The 25,938-nt window shown below is 42.7% G+C and overlaps 1 protein-coding gene and 1 pseudogene across 1 annotated transcript; both read left to right on the top strand.

Annotated features, from left to right (window-relative positions):
• The first annotated feature begins 1,775 nt into the window (after positions 1 to 1,775).
• On the top strand, positions 1,776 to 7,689 carry LOC135250107 (UAP56-interacting factor-like). The gene is made up of 9 exons (XM_064326057.1): positions 1,776 to 2,089; positions 2,549 to 2,710; positions 3,387 to 3,517; positions 4,129 to 4,226; positions 4,703 to 4,793; positions 5,419 to 5,471; positions 5,744 to 5,818; positions 6,305 to 6,419; positions 7,104 to 7,689. Exons 1-9 carry the CDS (start codon positions 2,017 to 2,019, stop codon positions 7,209 to 7,211), a joined length of 906 nt encoding a protein of 301 aa, XP_064182127.1. The 5' UTR covers positions 1,776 to 2,016; the 3' UTR covers positions 7,212 to 7,689.
• Positions 7,690 to 9,504: 1,815 nt separating this feature from the next.
• On the top strand, positions 9,505 to 25,418 carry LOC135250108 (U2 snRNP-associated SURP motif-containing protein-like; annotated as a pseudogene).
• Positions 25,419 to 25,938: the final 520 nt, after the last annotated feature.

Here is a 25,938-nt window from a genome sequence, read left to right on the forward strand (position 1 = left end):
AATTTATTTTCATTTCAGGCATTCCACAACCCTAAAGTTTCAAGCCCAGTTCACTTGCTACATGGGCATTCCTTGGTTAACCTAGATTTCCATAGCTAAGCAACATGGCAACAGTGGCTATTACTTACAATCCTCTGGTCAGATCAAGACACCCTTATTCATAATTATTAAGGGATAGACTGTCATGGTTCTGTGTTTTGTCTGTCTTTCCTTGTTGGGCCGCCAGAGGGCGGCACTTCTGTTTTGTGTCCTGCTCCCCCTGTTTAATTGTATTATTGTTTTCAATTGTCCAATTATTGTTTGCTGGTTGTCTCATTTTCCCTTCCCTCTCTGTGGCCTGATTGTTCATTGTGCCCTCCTGTGTCTCGTCAGTGTCGTGTCTATTTAAGTTTCCCTTCTCCCTGACTCAGGTGCTGGATCCTTGTTGGTTGTGTTTGGTTGCGTGTCTCTAATCATGTTCCTGCCCTGTGTGTTCCTGCCATGTTCTGTTTTCCACGTGTTTTTGGACTTTTGGTTTTCCTGTGTTCCCTGTGTTTCTGAAGTTTTCCTTAGTTTTGAAGAGTTGCCCTGCGAGGCCTTTTGTTCCCTTTTGTTCCTTTTTTGTTAAGTGAAGTCTTTTGTTCTTACCTTTTTGGAGTTGAGTTTTTCCCCCTCTGCATTTTGGTCCTAACCCCCCACACACCCTGACATTGACTATGTATAGATATTCATACTGTTGACAGCTATCCACAAGGTGACAAAGCTGACACTACTGTTTTCTTCCTTACTGTGCTGACGAATGACGAGAGCCACATTAGTTCCTTGCATGTGGTCTGTGTGAAACTTAAGTGGCCGCAGTTGTTTACTCTTCAAAGTCATCTTGAGCCTTAGTTAATGAAAGTGCAAGTTAGCCTGAGCAGAAGCGCTTACAAACAGGGAGGTGGCAAGGTCGTACACCCACTGGAAATGCATTTTTAAATTACTTAATGCTGTACACTGGTGATTTTTATTCCACGTGAGAGTTGAACCAGGTTGTCTGTCCAATACAAAAGGGACAAAATAGCCTGTGGTTTATGGGCAAAGAAAATTACCATGTGGCCCCCTGTCCCACAATCAGACGTTTGGTGAGGGCCAAAGGTATACAATCAAAACAGATTTTTGGTTATACACCTCTTTTCCCACACAGTAGGGGACATCTGTAAAACTCTCTGAGACTACTATATTTTTGTCTAACCTGACAAGACTTAACTGACTGCAATTGGTCCAACTGACAATTATTACCAATATTTGCTTCCCATTAAAAGGAAAGAAGAAACTAAAAGTTTAAAAGTTAGATTTTTAATTATCTGAAACCATCTTTGAATATTGATAAAGAGCTCTTGTTTAGGTTTTTGGCGCACAATTTTATGTTCCTTTTAAAATCTGATTAAGTGACTTACAGTTATCCGGTTCTTGTAACAATGAACTGATCTTTTTATTCCTAAATGTCAGCTTTATCTTACCTTCTCCCAGCTTTTGGAAGTATTAAAAATGTTAACGAAAGTGTGACCTTTTAAATTGTTTCTTCATTGTATATTAGCCCGAGTGCTGTAATAATAGCTACAATATATATATATTTTTAGATATTAATATAATAGATGAGTCTTTATATTATTTCTATATATTAATTCAGTTTTTAGTTGGGCCCTGTAAGAAAAAATCTGACTCCGCGTTAGGTCTTTCGTTGTTAGTACATAAGTTATTTTAGGCTCTGCTATGTGGCTTGACGAATGCATATCGTTTTTCAATGACAGCTAGGCACAGCCGCTTAGAACTAAGCAGCTGTATTATACGTTCAGACATGCTGTAGGACAAGCAAGGCAACAAAAGTTTTTAAAGAGCTCCATTTAACATATTAGTAGCTAATTGTTAATATTATTTTGCTTGTTTTTGTAGTAAATCAGCTACAGCCTGTAAATATCTTACTATTAGCTGCTGGTTGCTAGAAGGAATTCAAGAGAAAACGCCCATTGAAGCTTTGCCTGTCACAAGAAGACGATGGGTGACACCGTAGCGGATACGGAGAAAATGGAGGTGTCCCGCAGTTCAGAGAAGATTGACATGACACTTGGTTGGTAATCAAAAATCATTGTCATTGCTTGTAAAAAAAAAAAATTGTACAGTAGGCCTGCTCAACTACCATTACCCTATGTATAACAACAGTGAGTTCGCGTTTTGGGTAACAGCCCAAATCTGTTTATAAATCTATAGCTTTGTGTACTGCGCATGACAGTTACAAATCAATTTAAATCCAGCTGATAAGTATTTCAAGAGTAAGATAAATAATTCAATTTCGTTATAGTTTAAGGTATAAGCTTACACGTAGATACAGTAAAATTAACTGTACATTATAACCGGGGGCGTGTGTGTGTGCGTATGTGCGCGCGTGTCGGGGAGGGGGGCTGGGGTGGGTGGGGGCACAAATGTTTTGCTTCAGCCATTACACAGCAGAAATACACACATTTGCAACATATGACAAAGTGGAAGCAAAGTGTTCCAACCCCCTTACACTTGTGTCCCCTTCAAACAGATGAAATTATTGAACTCAACAAAAAAGAACAGAAAGCAACCTCAGGTGCCCAAAGGACAAAAAAGAAGCGAATGACAAACAGATATTCCATCCTCAAAAAATTAGGCAGAGAAGGACAGCAACGTTTTCCTTTCAAACGGGGGGCCTACCAAATCCAGCAAGGTAAGGGATAAACTGTAAAGAGACCATCAGCCAATCAACAATCTCAGTACAGTGTGTCAGCATACACAGGAAATGCAGGGGTAAGTCATTTTTACAAGACTGTTATTCGTTTCCATACAGAATATTGGAATATATAGCCCGCTTGTTTTAGTTCCCCTTACTGTATATTTGCTCCTCTATTTTTTTCCAGCTCCCCCAGTGAACAAAACCCAAAGTTGCTATCTTTAACTTCTCTGTTTTTGTTGCTTTGCTTTCCTCTGCAATCTGTACTCTCTTAATTCTTCTTGACCTCTCCAGTTATGAGGCTGTAGATCACTCTGGCCTGCAAGACTCCATTTCGGCTCATGATTAGGTTCTCTTTCCACTTTTGCTGATCGCGCTCATTAGGCTCCCTGGAAAGGCTTGTGCTTGCTTTCTGCTCCTCACAGCTCCATCTCCTTTCCTCCAAGACCTATTTGCCTTTGTGTTTGCATATATAGCCATTCAATGATTTTAAGAGGAAGCAAGCACAGTCTCTTATTCACGTTCACTGTCTCCACTGCATGTCACACTACTCTTATAGAAGTCACAGAGCAGGTTAAACATTTATATTGCTGGCTTAATCAAGTGTATTAATGTAATCGTAATACGATATGTCAAACTAATGTGAGTGTTTTACCCTGATTCTTCTTTACAGGACCATACAGGCCTAGGTTTATTGGGCCATACAGACAAGGTTTCTACAGGAAAAGGCCCAACAATTTCAAAAGAGATCCACCAAGTACAAATGGAGTCAGCCCCCTAAACAGGAAGCCATGGGATACAAAGGTGTTTATGATAGCTTGAAAATGCATAAAGCTCAATACAAGGTTTTGACCCTTGTGTAGTCTTTGTATTATGTATCCACCCCATGTCCACAGGGTCAAAAGTGACCTGCCCTCACCGCCCCACCACAATAAAGCCTCTACATTGAATTTTATACCCAAAATTTATTTTGCATGTAGAAACAACCTGTCACTCATCAGAAAATCGGTGAATAACTGTTTTCCTACTTCACAGTCCAGAGATTTTTATTTATTCAGTCTACACCACTCATTTGTGCTACGAAACACATCATAATTGATTATTTTTATTATTTATTTATTTGCAGTAATAGGTTTGTGACACTTAACTTTGATTATGTTATTGATTTCATAACTGCAGGGTAAAAAAAATACACGCAAGACAATCTTTTTACCCTGATGGTGTACCTCTACTATAATAATATAAAAAAATAGCAATGTTTGATTTTTTTTCTAATGGTAGGGTCACTCCAGGTCAAGTCATCACATTCATGCAGAAAACATGAAACTCAGAAAAGGGTCTTTTGTGACCTGAGGACAACAGGAAGGTTTTAACTTTAAGCCATCTTGTCATTTTCTAAATGTAAACATGCTTAGGACACAGAACAATTAAGCTATCCCAGAGTGAAAACCCAGCCCTGGTTCAACAGAAAGTTCTATCAACCCTACAGGCATCCAGTATGGCCTATGAGAAGGTAAGTCAACTCTGATATCCCCGAAATGAAAGAAAACGAAGTTTTTTTTAAAAGGATTTTGTGTGTCATTAATTAAAATTTGAAGCAATGGAATAAATGAATGTATCAGTGTGGTAAATCACATTTGATTCTCTTTCATTTTCCGTCTTACAAAGATACCACCATTTCCATATTTTATTCGGCATGGTTTCCAAGTTCCTTGTCTTTCAGGAGTTCGTTTCAGGAACTGAACATTTTCCTGTTTGTGACATAACGTTCATGCCTCCATTTCTTCCAGCATTGTCTTTTGAGAAGAAATTCACGATCTCCATGCATAACTCCAAGTTTGCAGGTCAACTCTAACATCCTGTGGTTTAATTATTGCATCTGAAAGAGAAATGGCGCTAAAGCTAATGCTGTCTGGTAAAGTGCATTTGGCCATGCTATGCGAAGACACTAGTATATCTGAACCATGTTTTCACATGATGTCGTGACAGGACTCCTCAACCATATGCAGGAAGAAAGTTTCAACACACCAGGCAGAATCAGGGACAGGGGACAACAAGGCCATATACCCTGAACAGAACGGTACGTGTGGCACCGCCAAATATAAACCCATTATACTGCAGATTAAAGATCGTTTGCATTATGGTCACAGTATTAACTGCTCAGAAACAACTTAAATTAAAAAAAAAACATTTTTCCAAGTGGCTTAAAACACCCAGTACTTCATATCTTATGTCTAATAACTGAAATTGCATTTACCAGTTTTACTTCTCCAAAATGCTAACGGTCTATAAGCAATTTTAGAAACAACACCAAGCATTTGGGTTTCACGTACTCCTTGTCATAGGGTAGCCGGTTCCGTACAAATGCTGTGCAGCATAATTCTAATAGACTGGTTAACAGTTACCTCGCTACATGCCCATATTTTAGGAATACAAATCTTTGCTTGTTAAGTTCTGCCAATGTTTTCCCTTTAAATATCATTTCATACTCAATACTCAAAGTTGATTGTAATGAATTGGGTAATGACCATTTTATTAAGCACAAAAAAGAAGTATGCTGAGTCAGTTTGGCCCAGACATGCTTCAGTGATATTGGGACAGAAAAAGATCCATAGTACATTTTTAACATTTTTAACATGAATAAGCCAACAGCTGGAAACCACTCCTCCATATCAATCCTCAATCTCGATTTCCCTTTTCTTAAGTTTCTTGCTCGGAAAATGAATGACAGATTTGGCAAGTACCAGAAAGTAAGAAGGTAAGGGAATTGTGATGGAAACTAACAGATGTATGCCAACAGTACAGCTTCTCTGTTTCTATGATTATTAATCATTGTATATGTCATTCAGCTGCTTCCTTAACCTCTTTGATAACCTTTTAATGCGCTTTTAAATTTACTGTAATTTGTAAGTCATAGCGGATAAGTGCATTTGCTAATGATATCATTTCATGTAATCAAACAAAAATTTGTGATCTCGATCGAAAGAGTTCTGGTACCTAATTGCCAGTTTCTGCCTTTCTGCCAAAAAGCTGGAGAAAGACGCCCTCTTCTGGTTCCATCTTGACAGTGTCCGTTCCTAACACCAAGACGGCTCCAGATCCCCAGTGAGTAAACTACAGGCTGAACCCACTCTGTTCAAATGGCCTTTACAAAGTCATTATTTGTTTCAAGATATCCATGGAACACAGATATTTGCAAAACAACTACAGGTAATTTTCACCAGGTTCATAGTGATTATGTTGTACTTCCATTGGATTTTTTTGTTGAAACTAGTTGCTGCAGCAGCACATGCATTTTCATAAGATTATGTTGTGTTCCCTGGAAAGCCATGTGTCAACCTTTCTATTCTGTATAATTTATCTGCATTATATAAATTGTGTGATACCCATGTTACAAATCAACATTTTTTACTTGTGAAGTGTGCATCTGGAGTAATACACTAAACTGCAGGACAGTTCATTAGTCCCATAATGTTACCCTGGAGTTACACCAATTGAATGACATTGATTGTAAGAAGTCTGTGCGTCAGCTAGCAAAGCATTGTGGGAACCCTACACCCTACCCTAGATGCCCCCTTGCATTTTCTTCAGGGCAAAGGTCAAGCAGTCTGCTGTTACAGACATGTCCCCTGAGGCAGGAGCTGAAGCAGTTGCTCAACCCAAAGGCATCCCTCTTAGATTCAACTTCAAGGCTGTAGCCAATCAGGTGACACTTTCACCACTGCATGCCCTCTCATATAGAATAAATAACTGTATATTTATTTCATTGATTTGGGTAACTGGGTTAATTCTGTCTATGCCCTCATAGTCGGTGTGATGTTTGGCACCACTTTGAAACATTTAGAAATATTTAAAAAGTAAGAGGTCAGAACTGCACTCAGGCCTTCTTTGTCAATCTAGTTACATAACATAACATAATTACGGAAACAGGCCATTCAGCCCAACAAAGCTCACGGATTACCTACAGACAAAATAGTATCTAACCACTGACTTGATAGTATCTAGATAGTTGACATAAACCCATAGAAAAAGCAACCAAAGACGCACTCAGAAACTTAACAAAGAACACAAGAAATATGCTGAGTTATCTTCTGAACTGATTCTTCTGACCTGACCACCGTGAGAAGGTCATTCTACCACTGGGGGGCCAGTACAGATACAAGAGGCAACTGGGACTGGGAGATGTGCACCTTCACCAGTGCATTTATGACCAAAATGTTGTTATTTTCTTAACTCTGCAAGTTCTTCGTCAAATTTTTGAATGCAAGACTTTGGTCGTTTTTTCTGATGAATCTTGAAACGGACATTCAACTTTTCTGGACTTGATTTCATCAGCTGAATTGTACCTGGTTTCTCCATCCCTCACCTTTTTGCCACCTCTGTGTTCCAGACAGGGGTGTCTCTAAACGATCGCTTCACCGGGCTGAAGATTAGAGGGGGCACTGGATACAGACCGTGGAGAGGACGGGGGAGGGGCCGAACGGTCACCCTGCAGTGACCAGTGCCATGACCCCCCCCCCCCTTCCCGCCGGGCCACAGAAGGCACAGCAGCACTTCCACCACCGTGCCTGTTTTTCCAGACTGCTGCACAGACTCATCTCCACAGCAAAGAGATTGACGTGCAGCATCTCAAATGAAATAGGCCCTAATCAAATAAATAGGCCATCAGCAGCTTTGAGTATCACACATTAGGCTTGGTGCAGTCTGGCTTAACTTTGCCTTGATGAAGCATGTTAAATTTATAGTGTGACATCTGCCACCCATCAAGCTATGAAATATTTTCCCTGGTCCATAAGGCAAGACTTTCTGTACAGTTAAATGAAAAGTGCCTAGCCCATGCAATTAGTAGGCAGGACCAGAAGGCCTCACATAACTGAAAACTATGACTTTTGAATACGTATGAAGAAATGTTAGGTTTTTGTGTTATCTACTGTATGTGCAAGCAAACATCTGAATATTAACTGTTATTATTTGCATGTCTTGGTGTTGTTTTGTTCTGATTACATTACATTTATTTAGCAGACGCTTATCCAAAGCGACGTACAAAAGTGCATATCATGGTCATTGGACAACTACAAATGCCGATATGGACTATAGTTGAAAGAAAACCCTTGCAGTTTATTTGCAATGTTTATAGTACAGAGAATGTAACATTATGTCCTTTTATTCCCCAAAGTAAATCAGACAAATGGGAATAGTGACCAGATTGGGGGTGAAATTAGTCTAAAGGTTTATTGCAGACAGATTGTGGAATCCATTCAGAATCTGAATATATATTTGAAATCAACATTTATTCGGTTTTATAAAAAGACAGTGAGTGAAAATTAAGGACACGTTTTTTAATGTAGGCATTATTTCTTTCACTTAGCCTATATAATATAGGGCGATCTTGTTTGCAATAGATTAGCCGTTAACATGCCGTCGTATTAACCCTTTAAGGTGTGAGTTCCTAACTGAACATTCTAATGCTGTTATGTAACAATCACTACTGGAGTGAAAGTAATAGAGTTCGAGAACACTGCCTTAGAATTATGGGGGGATAATAACATTTAAAAAAAAAAAAAAAACTCTTCGAAAGGTTAATGAAAATGGTTTCCTTTTATTCAGCATCCCATAATAGTTGGCTGTCACTGTTACTAGAACACGCACGCTCGGTAGCATTACGAATTGAGATGAAGATAGTAGAGATGTGTGTGTATTTTTGCTTAAAAGTGGTATGGAAATTATGTCTGCAAAACGGCGTGGCAAAAGTAACCTCGGCGGCGTCTATCCGTTCCATTAAAGAAAAACTATTCAAGTCACTGCTGTGTGAGAAAGCTTGGAACAAGTGCATTGTGGGAACCATTTGCTAATTATTATTAAATCATAGTTATGTCAGATACCTAGGATTTGAACAATGAAGATAGAACTGTTACACAAATCACCGTCCTGGAATTAATCCTTAACTTGTACATGTATTAAATTAGGTTGCACTTAGAGTTAGTTGAATCTGTATCGGCTAAAAAATCAGACGGACTCGGAGGTGCAGCATTCGGCGCTATTTTTTTCTCACATACGTGGTGTACCAGGAACCACCTAAGACTGGTGTTCTCATTAGTTGTCTTCTACAACCGTCTGCGTTTTCATTGGTTAAATGAGGGGGGAGGGTGCTAGGATTCGGAAGCGGTTGGCTATCATGCTGTGAAACGCTTCAGCCCGGTCCATTAAAACTGCACTGAATCAGAACATATTACTACACAGGCTGGCAAAACTTCCTCCACTCACTGCAATTCAAAGATAATATCTATTAACTCTGTTGTGGATACAGCTAGGTGATCTGTAGCACGCTTTCTAATTCTGACCCTATTATCGGGTCAAAGGCTGACCCAGTTCGACCTGTTTCGGGCCTTTTGATCCGTAGCCATTCTGCTTTTAAATAAATTACATGATGGACCAGTCCCCTCTCTATCTATCTGTATACTCCAATACTTACGAAATCCACCACTGGAGGAGGAAGCAGCCACGATGGGCTCACTGGCATAGGGACTATGGGGCTAAATTCTGTGACATATGCAGTCCCCCTTTTTTGTTTAAGTGTTACATAATTCCAGCACTTGTCGATTTGATGATGAAACTGCGGGTCTCTGGTTAAATGACACATAGCACATTAGAAAACGTTTTTGTTAACTACATCAGTATAGATATGGTAAAATGCATACAATGCCTGCTTCCATCTGAGGAGTTAGCATACAATTACCCTAGAATACACCTACCTCAAACCCTGCTTCATCACGACGGTAACCCATGACAACACAGCGGTTGTCTATTGTGGGCCAATTGAAAGAAGAGTTTCAGGTGGTGCGTACCTCCCTCAACTGGGACTGGACGGGCTCATGCAATTCTGTAAACTCAACATGGCGGATCAATAACAAACGTCTTGTGTGTTATTCGACATTTGGTAACATAACTGTAAGTCGATACCATTCTGTCGTCATTAATGCACATTGCAGAACATCCATAGAATATTATGTGCGTTTTATTAAGCAATAACAGTGTAGCAAAGTGCTACCGAAATACGGTTAGCTTGACTGCTAGTTAGCATTCTTGCTATCCAGCAATGAGTGGCGAGGTTAAAAAACTAGCTACATAGCTAGCCTGCTAGTTTACCGTGTTAGCTTATTAACCCTGCACGATACTATTCGTTACGTAAAACCAAGATACTGTCTCATTTTACTGATTTATGTTATGTCTTCAAATAGTAATAGTTTGTGAAATGTTTCGTGGCGCTGCATGTATTGCTAACGCGTCAGCTAGACTACATTGTTATCTTGGCTATCACAAGATTCCATTAGCTAGACTCAGTTAAATCAACTCGATTGATGAAAAATCAATTGCTTGCTATTGTAGTTAGCTACGTACTATGCTAGTTTGACGTATCTGTATATTTTTTGGCTATATATCTGCACAGACTTGGTTATATAGGAGCACATGCTGTTGCTAATCGGTGGGAAACTATGAAAGCCAGATAGATAAACACTTTGTCATAAGATAACTGTTACTATCCGTATAGTATACTAGCAGTACAGCTGCATTTCTAATTTAATCATTATGTGATCGGCCAACTGGTAACTAGCGATATGCCACTGTTGGATTAATGATAGTTACCTTAAAGCAACTAAAACCACAATCCAACGCTACTGTGTTTTTTGTTAGGCCCGTATCTGTAGCTAGCCAGCTATTGCCATTTACAGAAATGGCTAACCTAGTTCACAAACAGTTGTTTTCATGCATGCTGAGTGCACCATGCTAGGTATCTAGAGGTCATGCATTTCGTTATGAAGTGGCTAGTTTATATGAAAGCTAAAGTTAACAAATGCCTTCCCCTGCTAACTCGTTCCACGTGTTCGCTACGCCCCCATCCATAGCTTCCTAGACGTATAATGGAACAAAAACACAGAGCGAGCAATGGCAAGTTAGTTTTTTTTAAATCAAAGCTTTTTTTTAAAACTAAGGTGTTTTAATTTGTAGTGGGAACATGGCAGACAAAAAAGGGAAACACATTGCTACGAAGAGGACACTAACCAAGAAAGAACAAGAGGAGCTGAAGAAAAAGGTAATTTTAGAGACCAGTCATACAGAAATTACCTTGGTGTAACTTGTCTGAAGTAGATCACTTTTAAGTCTTTTACTTGCAAGTGATTGAGTTAAGTGCTGTTTCATTTGAACCAAGACAGACACACTTCAAGGCACATTTGTTCACTTGTTGCTCCATGCATCCCAGAATTTATTATTGCTTTAATGCTGCAGCTTTTCAGTTGCACCTCGCTCACTTAACCTGCAGCTGAAGTTCCCTGGAGAAAGTAATGGTATGATGAAGAATATACTCGCTGTACAAACCTTGCTGTTTCCTTGTTTTTACGGTTGCTTGCTTCTTTTGACTTCTGTAGAATTGGAAAGGTCTAGACAGAGTGTTGTGTCTGTCTAAACGATGCTCTCGTTTTGGAAGCTATTTGCAGTGACAGCTTGAGAATACAAAACTGTTGAAGCAAAGACAAAAAACAAAAAAGCCTTGCTTTACCTCACATTACAAAGTTTGGTGCCCGTTCTGATAGTAGTTTTTCTGTACTTATATAGGACCTTTCCACATTTTCGAGACACTTCAGATAGTTATGACAACTGAAGGCAGAGAAATCAGTGGTGCTTATTTACACTTATACCTGCAAGGATGATTGTACCAGACCCAGGAGTGAGAACTAGACTATAGTGTACTGAAGACATAAATACAATGGGCTATATATACAGTAGACCTGCAAGTGGAGGCCTTGCACTAAGCCTTGTGGGACTTCTTGCATGAAGGGTAAGAAGGGCACTTAAAGTTTCTTGGAATCGCCAGGTGACACACAGTGTTGCCTGCTTTAGAGATATGCCCTGAAGGAGTCAAGCCCAGCAGCAGGAATGTCTAACTGCTGTGAAGCCATAAGCAGATATTGCATACTGTGCCTAACGGTGGGGAGAGTGCAGGTCGGGTCAAGTGCCATTTTGGAGGCCTTTTTTGGTATGTCCAGCCTCTTGCACATTTCTCAGTGGGCAGACCGTCAGCCTGCCATTGTAATATCCATTATTAATGAAAATCATATTTGCTTAAGAATGCATAGTTCCAGCTATTGACAATTAGCCTGCAAGCTAATGACTTGGCTAGTTTTTTGTTGGCTAGCCAGCTTGGTAGTTCTCTGAGTTCTCTAGCAAGATAAAGCTGGGTCGCTTAGGTAAACATACCTGTAAGCTAGATAAAACCAGAGAAGCTGTCTTGCTAGACAACACTATGATTCACTAGCTAATATTTAGATTATGGGGTAAACTAGATCGGAAAAACGAACCATTTCAATTTCAGCATAGTAAAGTGCTTAATCTAGACACATTGGATTTTGCTTCATGACGGACTAGATGGTGTCATTCATTTTGGGGAAGCTTCTGTGGAATCTCCACACTATTACCTCATTTGTTTTCCACCACCATCTGGATTTCACCAAGTTCTGTAGACGGAGAGTCTTCTGATTGTGTGTGCCTCTATTGAAAGACAGTCACTTCCAGTGCTCTTGCATGCCTAATGTGAATGTTGGGTAAGAGGAAGTTCATGCGATTTAGGAGAATTTTATGGTTTCACGGTGTCAAAGAGAGCTCTCCGATCCAACAGAAGAAGTATGATCAAACCACCAGTCAGTAGAGAACAGTTGTTGACAGCCCTTGTCAGCAATGTTTGGATACTGTGTCTAGAGGGTTTGGAAATTGGAAGCATTTGAGCCAGAAATAATTCTCACTCCCAGTTAAATCTCAACGTATTTAATTTCGTATTTGTGTAAGCACATTTTTGGCAGATTAAAATTGCAAATTGCAATCAGTCTTTGTTAATAATGTAGCCAACACGGTAGCTAGGTGGGATCATTTATTTTTTCTAGATTAAATCTGCTTCTTGGCCGTGTTCCTAGCATTTTCATCAGAGCCATTACTTTGACTTAAACATGGACACCCTTGTAAGTTATAAATAAAGTTTATATTTGAAGGAAATGGCTGAAGGTGTTACCACATGTACTTCCTTTATCTTCATACTCCATACACTGATATGTGCTGTATGGCTCTGATTTCAGAAAGGAGTGCGGTTTGAGGGAAGTCCTCCAGCTGTAATTGCGGCTTGCATTCTGTGCTCAGCAAATGTTTTAATGCATTTTTTTCTCTCGCAATATTGTAATTGTTTTTGTGCACATATCTAAATAGATAAGTGGCCATTCATGCACATGTAGAGTACTAAAATAAGATTGTGTACATGCAATGCACTGCATGAAATCACAAATATGTATAATAATTCACATATATTTGTTTTTACATGTAGGCTATGAGTCGTTTTTTTGACTGTATTGGGGAAAGCATTGCATGGAAATAGCATGGAAGCCCAAAACTTGAGTGAGTGAGTACTGGCCTTTTCTAGACAGGCTAGTGACTCGCAGGGCTGCTTGACTAAGTCACAATGACCCTAAGTAGCCTATATAAAGCTGTAGCTGGCTTTGAGGTATGGCTGTATAGCCTATATGGTACATTCTTTTCAAAGGAATTTCCACAAGAGGCCTGCATAATGCGCTGCCTTAGGACAGAAAACTGCACTGTTCAGCATGGGTATAAATGGGTCCGATTTTAGTCACGCAAAATAAAACCCAGCGGTAATTTGCTCATGATTTTATAACTAGGATACTATATTTGTATTGTGCATTTGGATAGGTTAATTGATGGGCCCTGCATTTTCTGCACCTTTGAGTTTTGTTGCCTGTAATTCAGTTGGAAACGGTGGCTTGTCTTGAACTCTATTTGAACGTATCGTTGTAATTGGGGAAGATTACACAGCGATTCATTTGATTAAAAAATAAAATGCAAACCCGTAAGCTGTAACATAATGGATTTTTCCTGAATTGCACTCTACTGAATTCTAGCGCACTATAAAACTAAGTACCCAGTAAATCAGTGCTGATGGTCCTGTCTGTAGTTTTGGTGGTCAGGTCCTGAATGACCTCCAAAAACTGAAAGCACAAGATTAAACGCACATGCACAAATCTATACCGGAACACAAAGCAAAGCTGTATGCAAACCTATACACACCACATATACACTCTTTATTTATCTGTGTGTATACTGGAAGACCAAGGTAAACCAACCTACATCAACTGCAAAAAAGGAAAAGGATCCAACACACTTTGCACATATGCACAGCGCATGCAAATGAAACCTGCTAAGTGAGTGTGCACTTGTGGCGGCCGGATTTGTCGTTCTCACCAGACGCATGCGGCCGGTGCTTCCTTTCATATTCAAATCCCAGCTGAGCCCTTTTTGTTTAGCACCACGCAGTTTCCCTTTAGTACTTCAAACTCAATGAAAAAAGGCTTATCCCATGTGGCTAATGGCATTCTGATTGCTAAAAAAAAAAGAATTGACTGTAAAAATAATGCAAAAGAAAGAATAAAAAGGTTTTTGGTCTGTGGTTTGCTGGAGTGACCTGGTTATATCTGTCCTTGGTTATGAAGTACTGTTTGTGGCATAACGACACATTTTTGCATTAAAGAAGTCAGGACAGAATTTAGTTCTTGTAAGAGTACTTTCAGGTTGTCATTGCTCATTGTTAAATCCCCTGGCAGACATGGTTTTTTCAGCCATGGCAGTTTGGTTGGCCTACATTGTGCCATTATGGTAAAACACAATACGTGTTCATTTCTGGCTGTGGGCCCGCTGTACCTTTTTAGAAAACTACTTAGCCTGAATTGCTTCATTGAGTATCCTGCGTTTTGTGGATAATCTGTAAAATGCCACGTTGCATTAGTAAACTGCATTGGGTAAGTGAGTATGTCATAGGAGTGAAGGTTATGTAATATTGGAACATCAGATGTCAATTTGTGTGTGTTTGACAGGAAGAAGAGAAGGCGGCGGAGGTTTTTGAGGAGTTTTTAGCGTCTTTCGACGGCAACGAGAAGAGCGGCGTGAAGACGTTTGTGCGTGGCGGTATTGTGAACGCTACTAAAGGTCAGGGCCGCCGTTGAGTCTGTGAATCGGAATTTTTTTAAAAATATCGCCGCTGCGGCTATCACGTTCAGTGGCCTTGTCGTCCGTCTCTTTAACAGAGGAAGAGGCCGCGGAGGTGAAGAAAACCAAACTCTACCGACCTGCCACCAAATTTTCATCACCGCCTCAGAATGCCTCGTCCGTGCCGGCGCAGGAAAGGAAATCTGTGCGTGGGCCTCGCCAGCTTTCACCAAACGCCTGACACACAGTGAACATGGCGGAGCCGCTCTTGCACTCTAATGGGGGGGCCATGTGTTGGTAAAATGTTTTGTTATGATATAAATCAACTTTCTGCTGTACAGGTCGCTAAAAAGAAGACCGAAGAGAAGAAGAAGAGCAACCTTGAACTGTTTAAAGAGGAGCTAAAGCAGTGAGTTTCATTTGAGAAGAGTTCAGCGCCATGCTAGGGGAAGGGGCTGGGTTTGGTGCTGGAACGGAGGCTAACGCTCCTGTGCTCACCGTGTTCAGGATACAGGAGGAACGGGAGGAGAGATACAAGCGGAAGAAGAACGACCCCGGGGGCTTCACGGACCTGGACCTCCCCCCGTCCCGCCGCTCGCGTAAGTCTCGGCCGCGGCCTGACCGCGGAAACGAATTGACCGGACAGTGAGACGGACGGCCTGGGGTCAGAACGCTGTAACTGCGTAAATGTGCACGGCGAACGATCCAGCATCGCAAACTTTTACAGCGTGCTCGTTGTGACCGTTTTCCATGTTAGTGTTGAGCCTCTTTTTTAACGCTGCAGATGAAGTACGGTGATGTTGCTCCTGCATGTTAGCAGTGCCAGTGTTCATCACTGGCTCAGTGGAGTGGGATAGCGAGTTGCCCCAGGTTCTTATCCGGCTTAGTTTATTATGCAAATATCCCTGTGAGTGCATTTCAGATAATTGCACGTCATTTTTTTGTTTGTACAGCATGCAGCCGGTGCCATTTAAATTCTACTGACTTTACTTACCCCTTTCGAGTACACTCTGTGTTTTAAGTGCGTAATCTCCCTGGAGAAAGAGTGAGTATCAGGGATTGACTGCTGACTGTTGTATCTGTGCACATCGTGGCCATGCATAATTTATTATTTATATTTTATATTGTCAATGGGCTATACAAACAGAAATGTGTGTGTCTAATGTAAAGATTCTTGCCTCTTCCAGTGTTCGATGATGACCCTGGCATGCCCACGACAACCAACCTCTATATTGGATGCATTAACCCAAAGGTAAGAGAGATGCGTCAACATCATTGTGAAGGAAAAATAGAAGGCGTTGGGTAGAAGGTGATAAAATGGCATTGCTCTGCCTTTCCTCCTAGATGAACGAGGAAATGCTGTGTAAAGAGTTTGGGAAGTACGGACCCCTGGCCAGCGTGAAGATCATGTGGCCGCGAACGGACGACGAGCGCACCAGGGTCACAAACCGCGGCTTCGTGGCCTTCATGACTCGCAAAGACGCAGAAAGAGCTTTGGCGGCGCTCGACGGTACGCGAGAGAATCCTCTGCGTGGCACGCCGTCCTCTTTGATTTAGATTCTTTCTGTTCATCTGCATTTCGATATGTCCATTTCGAAGACACTCAGACACTGTCGATGTATGGAACTGCTATAACAAATTCAGAATGCTTATATTACTAAAAGTTTAATGTAATTTTAGTGTTATTGATGCATAGTACAGGGGGGTATTTCACAAAGCAGGATGACTGAGTTGGCTGGATAACTGCGCTGCGAGTAAAACCTGGAACAGCTCGTTATTTCAGTCCATGTTCCAGATTTGGGAGGGTTCCGGGTTTTACTCAGTGCCGTTATCCAGCTAACCCGGTAACCATGCTTCATGAAACGGGGCCCAGGTTCTTTAAATTGTGGTGGGTTGCATGAGAGCCTGCTTTCGTTGCAGGCAAAACGGTTATGGGCTTCGAAATGAAGCTGGGGTGGGGCAAAGCGGTCCGCATCCCGCCCCAGCCGCTGTACACGCCCATAGGCGTGCTAAAAACGTCCACGCCCCCGCCGCCGTCGGGCTTGCCGTTCAACGCTCAGCCTCGAGAGAGGTTCCGCAACGACTTCACCAAGCCCTTGAACAGGTCCAAGGAGGAGTTCGAAAAGGTAACACACTGATTTTACAGGACAAGGCTCTCTGGTTCACTGCTCTCTCTTTGTTTGATCAGTTCTTAGTTTTTTTTCTCAAGAGGGTAGTGGAGAATGAGATATCAATGAGATATGATGTAGTATCTTACTAGTGTTATTGGAGCCATGAGTTACTTCAGTGTATTTTTAATCATTTCTCTTATGGAAATTTTACTTGTTGGGGGGCTATTATAACTACTGATTCAAAATGACAGTTTTTTCCCCAAAATAAGTGTATTTAATTAGTGAATATATTTCACTATTATATAACAACTGTTACTACAATTCTGATCATTTGCAATGCTGTATATAGCCTGCAGTTTTTTCACCTGTAAATACTCACTTTCTTCATATCTTCACTATTTGATTTGACTTCACGTACAGACTCTGTCCGAAGCCGTAGTCAAAGTGGTTATCCCGACAGAAAGGTACACTCTCTATCCATTCTTACTACTACTGCTACTACGACTGACCCGCCATTGTTACAGCTCAGTTTCAGAGGACAGAAGTGTTTGGGTTACATGTGTGAAGAGAGAGAAGTGCCCCAGTCCTACGAGCAATGTCACTAAAAACGGTGCCGAGAAAGAAGCCATTTTGTCTGCCTAGCATTTATGGGAAGTTTGGTTTATTTTTTCTCCCTTATTTCACATTGCTTTGAGTCATCTACAAATTAATATCCCCCTTTATTTTTGTATGCGCATGCCTTGATGCTACCCAAGAGCAAGGCTAGTTGTAAGCTTTTAAAAGTCTGTTTGGAAATGCACCTTTGCTCAGAGAATTGGGGACTTCGCTACAGTTGAGAGCCCAGTTTTCTTTCTGAAAGGCCTTTTTCCGCCATTGTGCTTAGAGTGAAGGGTGACTCCAGTCACACCTCTCGCCCTGTTAGGCTGTTAGACACTGAGGAAGAGCACCAGGCCAGCAGCACTCATGTCCTCAAGGGCTTATGCAGAACAGGCTTATGCTGTAGCAGACGGATAAATGCTGGTACATTAGACCTCATTGAGCTGACAATGTTTTGTTCACCAAAACGCCACCAAGGACTGGTTCATGCCTGTACAGTTTTAGCAGAGAGAAACATACTAATTTTATGTTGTGGTTGCTTTAAGTGTCAGGCCTCACTGTTGGGCCTGATGTGTTCTTTTGGGTGGTGGGGTTTGAGGCGGGAGGGGGGGCGGGGGTGTATGTCTCTAGCAGCCAGTTGTTGGAGGCCTAATGATTTCAGTTCAGACTCAAGCCTGTAGTAGCTGATAGTAGTAATAATGCCCTGCCTTTACAGAAGCAGTAGATTTCTATGGCCCATCCATAAGTGAAGTTTTGTCTGGGAAGGGAAATGAGGGCTAGGCGTCTTCACTGTGTTTAGCAAACGCTGCATGGCCTCCTGTTGCCCTGACCTCTGCTCTGAGTGAAAGGCTGTCTCTCCACTTCCAGCGCCAGACGTGTGTGTTTTCCCCTACGTGCCGCGTAGCCCTCCATAGGACTGGCAGTGAGAGTAGACGGGGGGTGTGAAGAGGAAGATGGCGCAGGGCCGGTGGGCGTGGCGCGGAGGAGGCCGGGGAATGACGTCTCCCTCTTCTTCCGCAGAAACCTCTTAGGGCTCATCCACAGGATGATAGAGTTTGTGGTGCGCGAGGGGCCCATGTTCGAAGCCATCATCATGAGCAACGAGAAGAATAACCCGGACTTCAGGTGAGGGCACGGATTTCCGGAAAGCCCCGGCAGTTAATTCGCTGTTCTTACATAAGCTTGTCCCATTTCAAATGCCTGTCGCTCAATTTTTTTTTTTTGTAATGAAATGGTTTCAGGTTCCTGTTTGATAACAAGAGTCAAGCGCACGTTTACTACCGGTGGAAACTGTACTCCATTCTACAGGTACCTGCTGTCTTCTTCTGGCTTTGTTTCCATGCTTCAGCTTTCATTTCATACATTGGACATTGTAATAGTTTACATGGTCTGAAGGTGTAGTTGGGAAAAGCTCCATGGGAGGATGGGTGAATAAACTGCAGATATCTGTATTTCTAGTTGAAGTTGAGTATACCTTAGATACATGTGACACCAGATATAAACGACAGTGTGGTTAGCAGTACTTCCCCCAAACACAAAGAAATGCTAACCTAAATATGTCATGGTCATGAAGGAAATACCCTGTGTAAATCAACCAGTGGTGTGCGTGTAAAGTCCTCCTGCATCACAGTATCGGTAATACACAAAGATAGGAAGTCCTCCAGCATCACACTAGCAGTAACACAAAAGTTATGAAGTCCTCCAATATCACACTGGCGGTAACCCCTGCACTCTCTCCCTTCCTCTTGTCTCAGGGCGAATCCCCCAATGAGTGGAGGACGTCAGACTTTAGAATGTTCCGGGGGGGCTCCATCTGGCGGCCGCCCCTGCTGAACCCCTACCTGCACGGAGCCGAGGACAGCCGCGAAGAGGAGGAGGAGGAGGAGGAAGAGCTGAAGAAAGGCCAGCTGAAGGCAGAGTAAGCGTCAGTCAGGGATTGTGTCTGTGAGCGATAGAGACGCCCAGCAGTCTGACGAAAGGTGGTGTGGGTTGTGTACAGTAGAACAGCCTGTGCCTACTGTATACAGTTCCTCTGAAGTCCAGTCATGCTGGAACGTACTCCTTAACCTGTTCATTCACACTGTGTGTCTGTGTGTTTGTCTGTCTGTGTGTGTGTGTGTGTGTGTGTGTGTGTCTGTGTGTGTGTGTGTCTGTGCTGCTGTGTTGTTGTTTTTGTGTTGCTGGTTGCACTGTGATCAGGCTGTGGGTGACTGTCTGTGGTGCTGGGCGCTGACCCGCAGGAGGACGCTGGGACCCTCACTGGTGTCTGCCTGGAGGGGCAGTGGCGGCGCCATGGTGTGTGGGGGCAGGGCAGGTGTGGGCTGCCGCGAGTCCCTGTCCCTCCTGCAGACTCCGCTGCAGAAGAAGGTCTGTGGAGACGCCCCGGAGTGCACATTCATCTGCCAGCAGAGCTTCACTTCAAATAACGAGAAAATGTTCACATCCTGGTCATGAAAAATGTATCCCACTAATATCCCAACAAACGAAATATCCCTCTAATATCCAAAGAAAATATCCCACTGTCCTTGAAAAGTCTGGGAAAACTGGCTAAAAATTATTATTATTTTTTTTTTTTAAACCTGCACAGCATGAAAGTGCACCTGTCACTATCTTGATGTCATGTAGGCTTGCAATATCAGTGTGCTGATAGTGCTAAAAAAATTGAACAGCTCACTGGGTTGTACATTTAATTTCCTGATCAAAAATTGCTCATTACTGGAGAGTAGTGTGTGAGATTTTCAAAGTAATACATTTTGAAAGTAATGCAGCGAAAAATGTATTTCCACCTTCCAAAACTAGCCATATACTCCAAAAAAATGCCTAAATCATACACTTATCATTTACTTTTCAGTGGACAATATAAGTGCAATTTGAGTGGGTGCCCTGGTTTTTGCTTGGTGCTGTTTTTATCTGACAAGTCCCATTCTTTAAAAAACTGAACATACCAAAAATTGGTGGGTGAGTGCATTTTTTAAAATTGGAAAGTGGTGACCCCATTCAGTGGGCCTCCATACCCATTTAATGACAGGGGCAACACTGTAGTGAATGCTATAACCCTACAGGATCTGTTTATTTGTGCTGTCATGGTTTCTCCTAAGCATTAAGCATTTGTGTTCTCTTGTTCTTTTTCCTGACAGATTGCAAGATTGTATTTGGTGTCTGATATCTTGTACAACTCAAGTGCCAAAGTTGCCAATGCATCCTACTACCGAAAATAGTAAGAATGTTTTTTTTTTTTTGCAGTACTCTTTAACATTCCTGCTAGTGTCAAATAGACTCATTAAAATGCAAAAATCCTTTTTCTTCCGTCAGCTTTGAAACGAAGCTGCCCCAGATATTTGGAGACATTAGCGAGGCGTATCGGAACGTTCAGGCGAGACTTCAAGCTGAGCAGTTCAAGGTGAGTAACTTTAGTTCCTGCACTACTTAGAAACCGCTGTCATTGTTAGATTCAGCGGTTAGTCTCAGAATAAGGACACTAACTTCCCTTTCCCTCTTCGTTTCATGTTACCAGCAAAAGATCATGTCGTGCTTTCGGGCCTGGGAAGATTGGGCCATCTACCCCGAGTCTTACCTGATCCAGCTGCAGAACATTTTCCTGGGCCTGGTCAGAGCTGGCGAGGAGGTGGTCGTGCGGCCTGAGGTAAGCACCTCCCCCTCACAGCCGTTAGCGCACGGTTAGCGCGGTTCTGTAGCATTCTGTGTGTTAACCAATCAGAAGCCATTGCTTGCGGTCGGAGTTGAGTGAGCAGACAGGGTGGTCTGTGCTGAGGATTCTGGGTGTTTGTAGTCTCCAGATCTGGATGGGGCTCCCCTGGAGGACGTTGATGGGGTACCCCTGGAGAACGTGGACGGCTCGCCCTTGGCCGGCCACCCCTGGGACCCCGCCTCTCTGGACGGGGTGCCCGTGGACGACATCGACGGGGTTCCCCTTGGCGATACGCTGGACGATATCGACGGAATGCCTTGTGAGTCCCTCTCTGTGCCTTGCCTTCAAGTCAAATCGATTGTTTTTGTTCTGAGTAGCAGGTACAGATCCACGTCACCAGACCAAGATTATTAACCGTTTCTGTCTCCCCCTGCAGTGGAGGAAAATTCAGATAAAGACAAAAGCCTTCCTCACGCGCGGGTGGCCCTGTCAAAGTGGGAGAGAGTGGATGATGCAGAGGTCCTGCCTCAAGGTATCTGTCAGTACTGGAATCTTCACTTGACTGATGCAAAAACCAAAAAATAAGTCCGACTTAACAAGTATTTTAGTCTTAAATTTTGACTTAATATCTTACTTCTATTGCTTTTTTACTAATAAGACAAAAAGATTGCCAATTCGGTGAACGTTTGACTCATTTCAAGATTTGCCAACTGGGTAAGACTATTTCGCTTGTCAGGCCAAAAATAACTTAAGCAACCGTTGCAGTTGAGTTTGAAACAGAATTAAACTGGCGCTTGAGGAGAGAGGAGCACTAACTTGTATTTGTCATTGAGGCCAAACTGCTTAGGAAACGTATTTAACCCGGCCTTCAGTGGGTTTGAATATGAAAAATGAGTCTGTCTTTATCTATAATGAGGCTCTCTTCAGTGTCACAGTAAACTGAAATCGCTTCAACGCAGGATGAATGTGTCTGTCAATGTGCAGTTCTGAGCGGAGTTCTCTGAAATCACGAGTGGCATTGTATCAGACTCATTAATGTTTCCTCACTAATTAACACCTCCTGGCTCATTTACAGCCTCCTCTTTTATGTGCTTTGATCCTTCAGCAAACACTGAATCGAAATGGGATGCACTTGAAGACCAGGACTCAGAAGACAACATGAATGTCGGGTAAGGGCTTTCTCCCGGGGGTAAGGAGCGTTTTTTAAGCGTCCACCGTCGCGCTCTCCTTGCTGAGGTGTGTGGCGTCCCTCCGCAGCGCCGACCCCAAGGACGGCGAGCGGGACTCGGAGGAGGACAGCAGCGACGACGACTCCTCCAGCCCCTCCAAGTTCGACGGGGCCGAGTTCAAAAGCTCCGTGAGGAACTTCGAGCTGTCGGAGAGCAAGAGGATAAAGCTCCGAGAGCTGGAGGTCAGTCTGCTCTAACAGCCTCCTTAGCGACGTGTGGGATCGCAAGAGCGCATCAGATACCCTGTCCACTTTTACAGGACTCCTGTAAGTTCAGCAGGACTGTGCTTTAGCTTACATTACATTACATTACAGTCATTTAGCAGATGCTCTTATCCAGAGCTACTTTACATAGCATTTACATTGCTTCCATTTATACAGCTGGATGTTTACTGAAGCAATGCAGGTTAAGTACCTTGCTCAAGGGTTCAACGGCGGTGTCCTACCCGGGAATCGAACCTGCGACCTTTAGGTTACAAGACCAGCTCCTTACCCATTTATGAATATAATGTATTATTATCATGAACTCTTAATGTGAAGCAGATTGGTAATGGCTGCTCATATGGGGTTATTTCAGAGTGGCAAGCATAAAGCTTCGGTTTGTCACTGTACATGCTGAGCAGTGCCGATTCCATATGGCTGCATATTGCCTACACAGACTACCCCATATAGGCTAGTGATTAACTCAGTTTCTGTTTCAACGCTCCTTTTCACAATGTCCACAATCCCTGGCTTGTTTGTACAAGCCACAGCTAAAAAACAAATACTCTAGGTGCACGTCATCCTCTTCCATCAGCTGAATTGCACCAGTTACATCAGGTGTGTTTGGTAGTAAAACAGCACGCTTACAGCCCCTCATTACTGTAACCCTCTTGTGTGCCTGTAACAGTTAAAGGTCATGAAATTCCAAGATGAGCTGGAGTCGGGGAAAAGGCCACGGAAGCCTGGAAAGAGTGTGCAGCAGCAAGTGGAACACTACAGAAACAAGCTTTTACAGAAGGTGAGCTTGTCTTATGGGTTTTAGTCTGTTTTTTATTGCAATATCTGTTTGTACAGCTAACAGTTTCTCTGGGAAGCCAGCTAATGCTAATAAGCTATGTAATGTTATATGCTCTAGCTCCTGCAGGTGACTAGTTATCTGGCTGGTTACGTTAGCGTTTAAAATATTTAAGAGCTTGTAAATTCATTACGAGTATGTAACCCCAGCTAGTTGTAATATTGAGCCCCCCTCATTCCCCTCCCCCCAATGCTTCTGTGTTTCAGCTTCATCATCTGCAGCTGCAGATAAGCAGTGGTAAAATGGTGGAATTACAGTAGCCTGATTCAGCAGTGCACTGTGCAGCCAGACGGCACATTGCTCTGACTCTGCTTTCTGTTCCGTTACCCGCGTGATTAATCCCACTTTTCCGACACCAGGAGTTTGACAAGGAGGATCAGGAGAAGCGGGAGAAGTCCGCGCCCAAGTCTAAAGACCGGGCCAAGAAGGAGGAGAAGAAGGAGAAGGTGGAGGAGCGGAGCAAAGGGAAGGACAAGGACCGGAAGAGGAGCAAGGAGCAGAGCCAGGACCGGGAGCGCAATCGGGGGCGGAGCAAGGACGGCGAGGAGGAGCGAAGCCGGGAGCGCACGGACCGATACCGGAGCAGCTCCCCCGCCACGTAAGGCCCCGCTAACGCCGCGCCGCCGGCCCAGAGAGCCGCGCAGCGTTGCCAAGTCCGCCGATAACCCTTAGGGCTCATTTTGGGCTTGCTTTGGGCACATTTTGGGCTCACTTTTAGTGGCTCTTTTGGCTCACAAGAGTTGGCAACACTGAACAGGGTCTGACTGGTTCTTGGGGACATGCTGTGCTTGCTGCTCTTTGTTTGAGGTCGTTAAAATTGTGTTTCATTATATTTGCATTACATTAAAACCCGTTTGGCTGAGGCTGCCAGTGACAAACAGTAGTGGAGAACATCAGTGTTACACTGAGGAGTATGGAAATGCGATAACGCCAAGGCACAGAGGCCCATTTATAATCACTTTGTGTCGTATTTACCTAACAAACAACAATTTGTTTTGTGACAATAGAAGGTTCAATTAGACAGATAACCTTCCAGAGCTACAGACAGATAATCTTACACAGCAGCTATGCCTACATTGTCCAAAAGGAAATCCAGAGTAATGATTCTGCTGGATATTGATTTGTACCTGGTGTTTAATGCGAGGTGGCTTCTGAAACCAGTAATTATTTGATTTTGTCCCAAGGGGGGCACAAAATCTTGGAGAGGCTGCTGATTTAGGATAGTGCATTTCACACAAGAGGCAGTGTTTCTGAAATAAGCAGTTGGTACAATGTATAGACTTTGCGTTTATATGAATTTAATATGAATTAAATTAAATGACAAAAAATTCATAAAACAGGATTCAGGATTTTGGAGTGCTAAACATAAGTTGCCTCTAGGGTTGGTCTTTTCCAGTTTATCCTAACATTTTCTGTTCAGTAACTGTCATAAGATGGACCCTCTAGTCTTATTTCCCAGCTGTTCCTTATTAGCGCCTGTCATAAGTCAGTTGTTCATCTGTCAAGTTCATGTTTTATCGTGTAGTGAGATTAATTGTTGCCCTTTCTCTTGCCGTCTTTTTGAAAAGGTCAAAATCAAAGTCCCCGAAGAAGTCCAAGCGGTCCCGGTCGCCTTCTCCGAGCAGGCGATCCTGGAGGTCGAGTTCAAGGTCACCACACCGCTCCCACAAAAAGTCGAAGAAGAGCAAACACTGACCGCCCCGCCCCCCTCCAACAGCACCCGACAGGGGTGCAGAGACTGCTCCTCCAGTGCTCTCTTCTGTCCCACAATGCCCCTGGAGGCCCCCCTCTGACAGCTCCCAGTGCTAGGACAGGTTTGAGTCATGGTTTGAACATCGTTTGTACAGTTTTCTGTGTTTGGTTTTTATTTTTTTGTTTTTTTAAACCCCCCCGTTTAAAAAAAAAAATGAATCGGTTGATGAAAATACGCTCCTGAAACTTTACAATAAACGACACTCGCTGATGTCACCCGCTTTGATCTCGACTCATGCCACATCAGCAATAAAGTCAAATATTTCACTTAATCCGACCCCTAATCCTGCATTCAGTGCTTGGTCTGAAGTTGTGTTCGTGACTGTTTTGTGCATTGTTGAACAGCTGGCCTGTGAAGAGAGGCACATAGATGTCAGTTGTGATATTATTTGAATCTCTGGAGACACAGAATCTCTGAAGGGAACTTACACTTGATTTCATTTCATTGATACCTCCAGTGTTGACCGTTCAAGGTTTTCTGGATACACACGATGCTTTAAATGAATAGGGAAAACATTGTCATTTTGTTATTTGTGCGCCTTCTTACTGGATATTATCAGTGGAGAAACTGATTCTCCAACAAAATTAGATTTTAGGGTGGAGCTCTGCTTTAAATGCAGTATCAGTCAGAATCAAAATCAAGACACATTAGATGCCAGACTCCCCAGAAATATTTATTCACCTTTCCAGTTCCAACGTACGGGCACGGGACAGCGTGTTCTGCAGCTTCTTCATGTCCTTTACAGAGGTGGGCAGTCAAAAACAAGTGCACCGCATTCCTTGCCTGAACAT

This window comes from Anguilla rostrata, chromosome 3 (genome assembly GCF_018555375.3).
Source record: "Anguilla rostrata isolate EN2019 chromosome 3, ASM1855537v3, whole genome shotgun sequence".
In the NCBI taxonomy this organism is placed as follows: domain Eukaryota; kingdom Metazoa; phylum Chordata; class Actinopteri; order Anguilliformes; family Anguillidae; genus Anguilla; species Anguilla rostrata.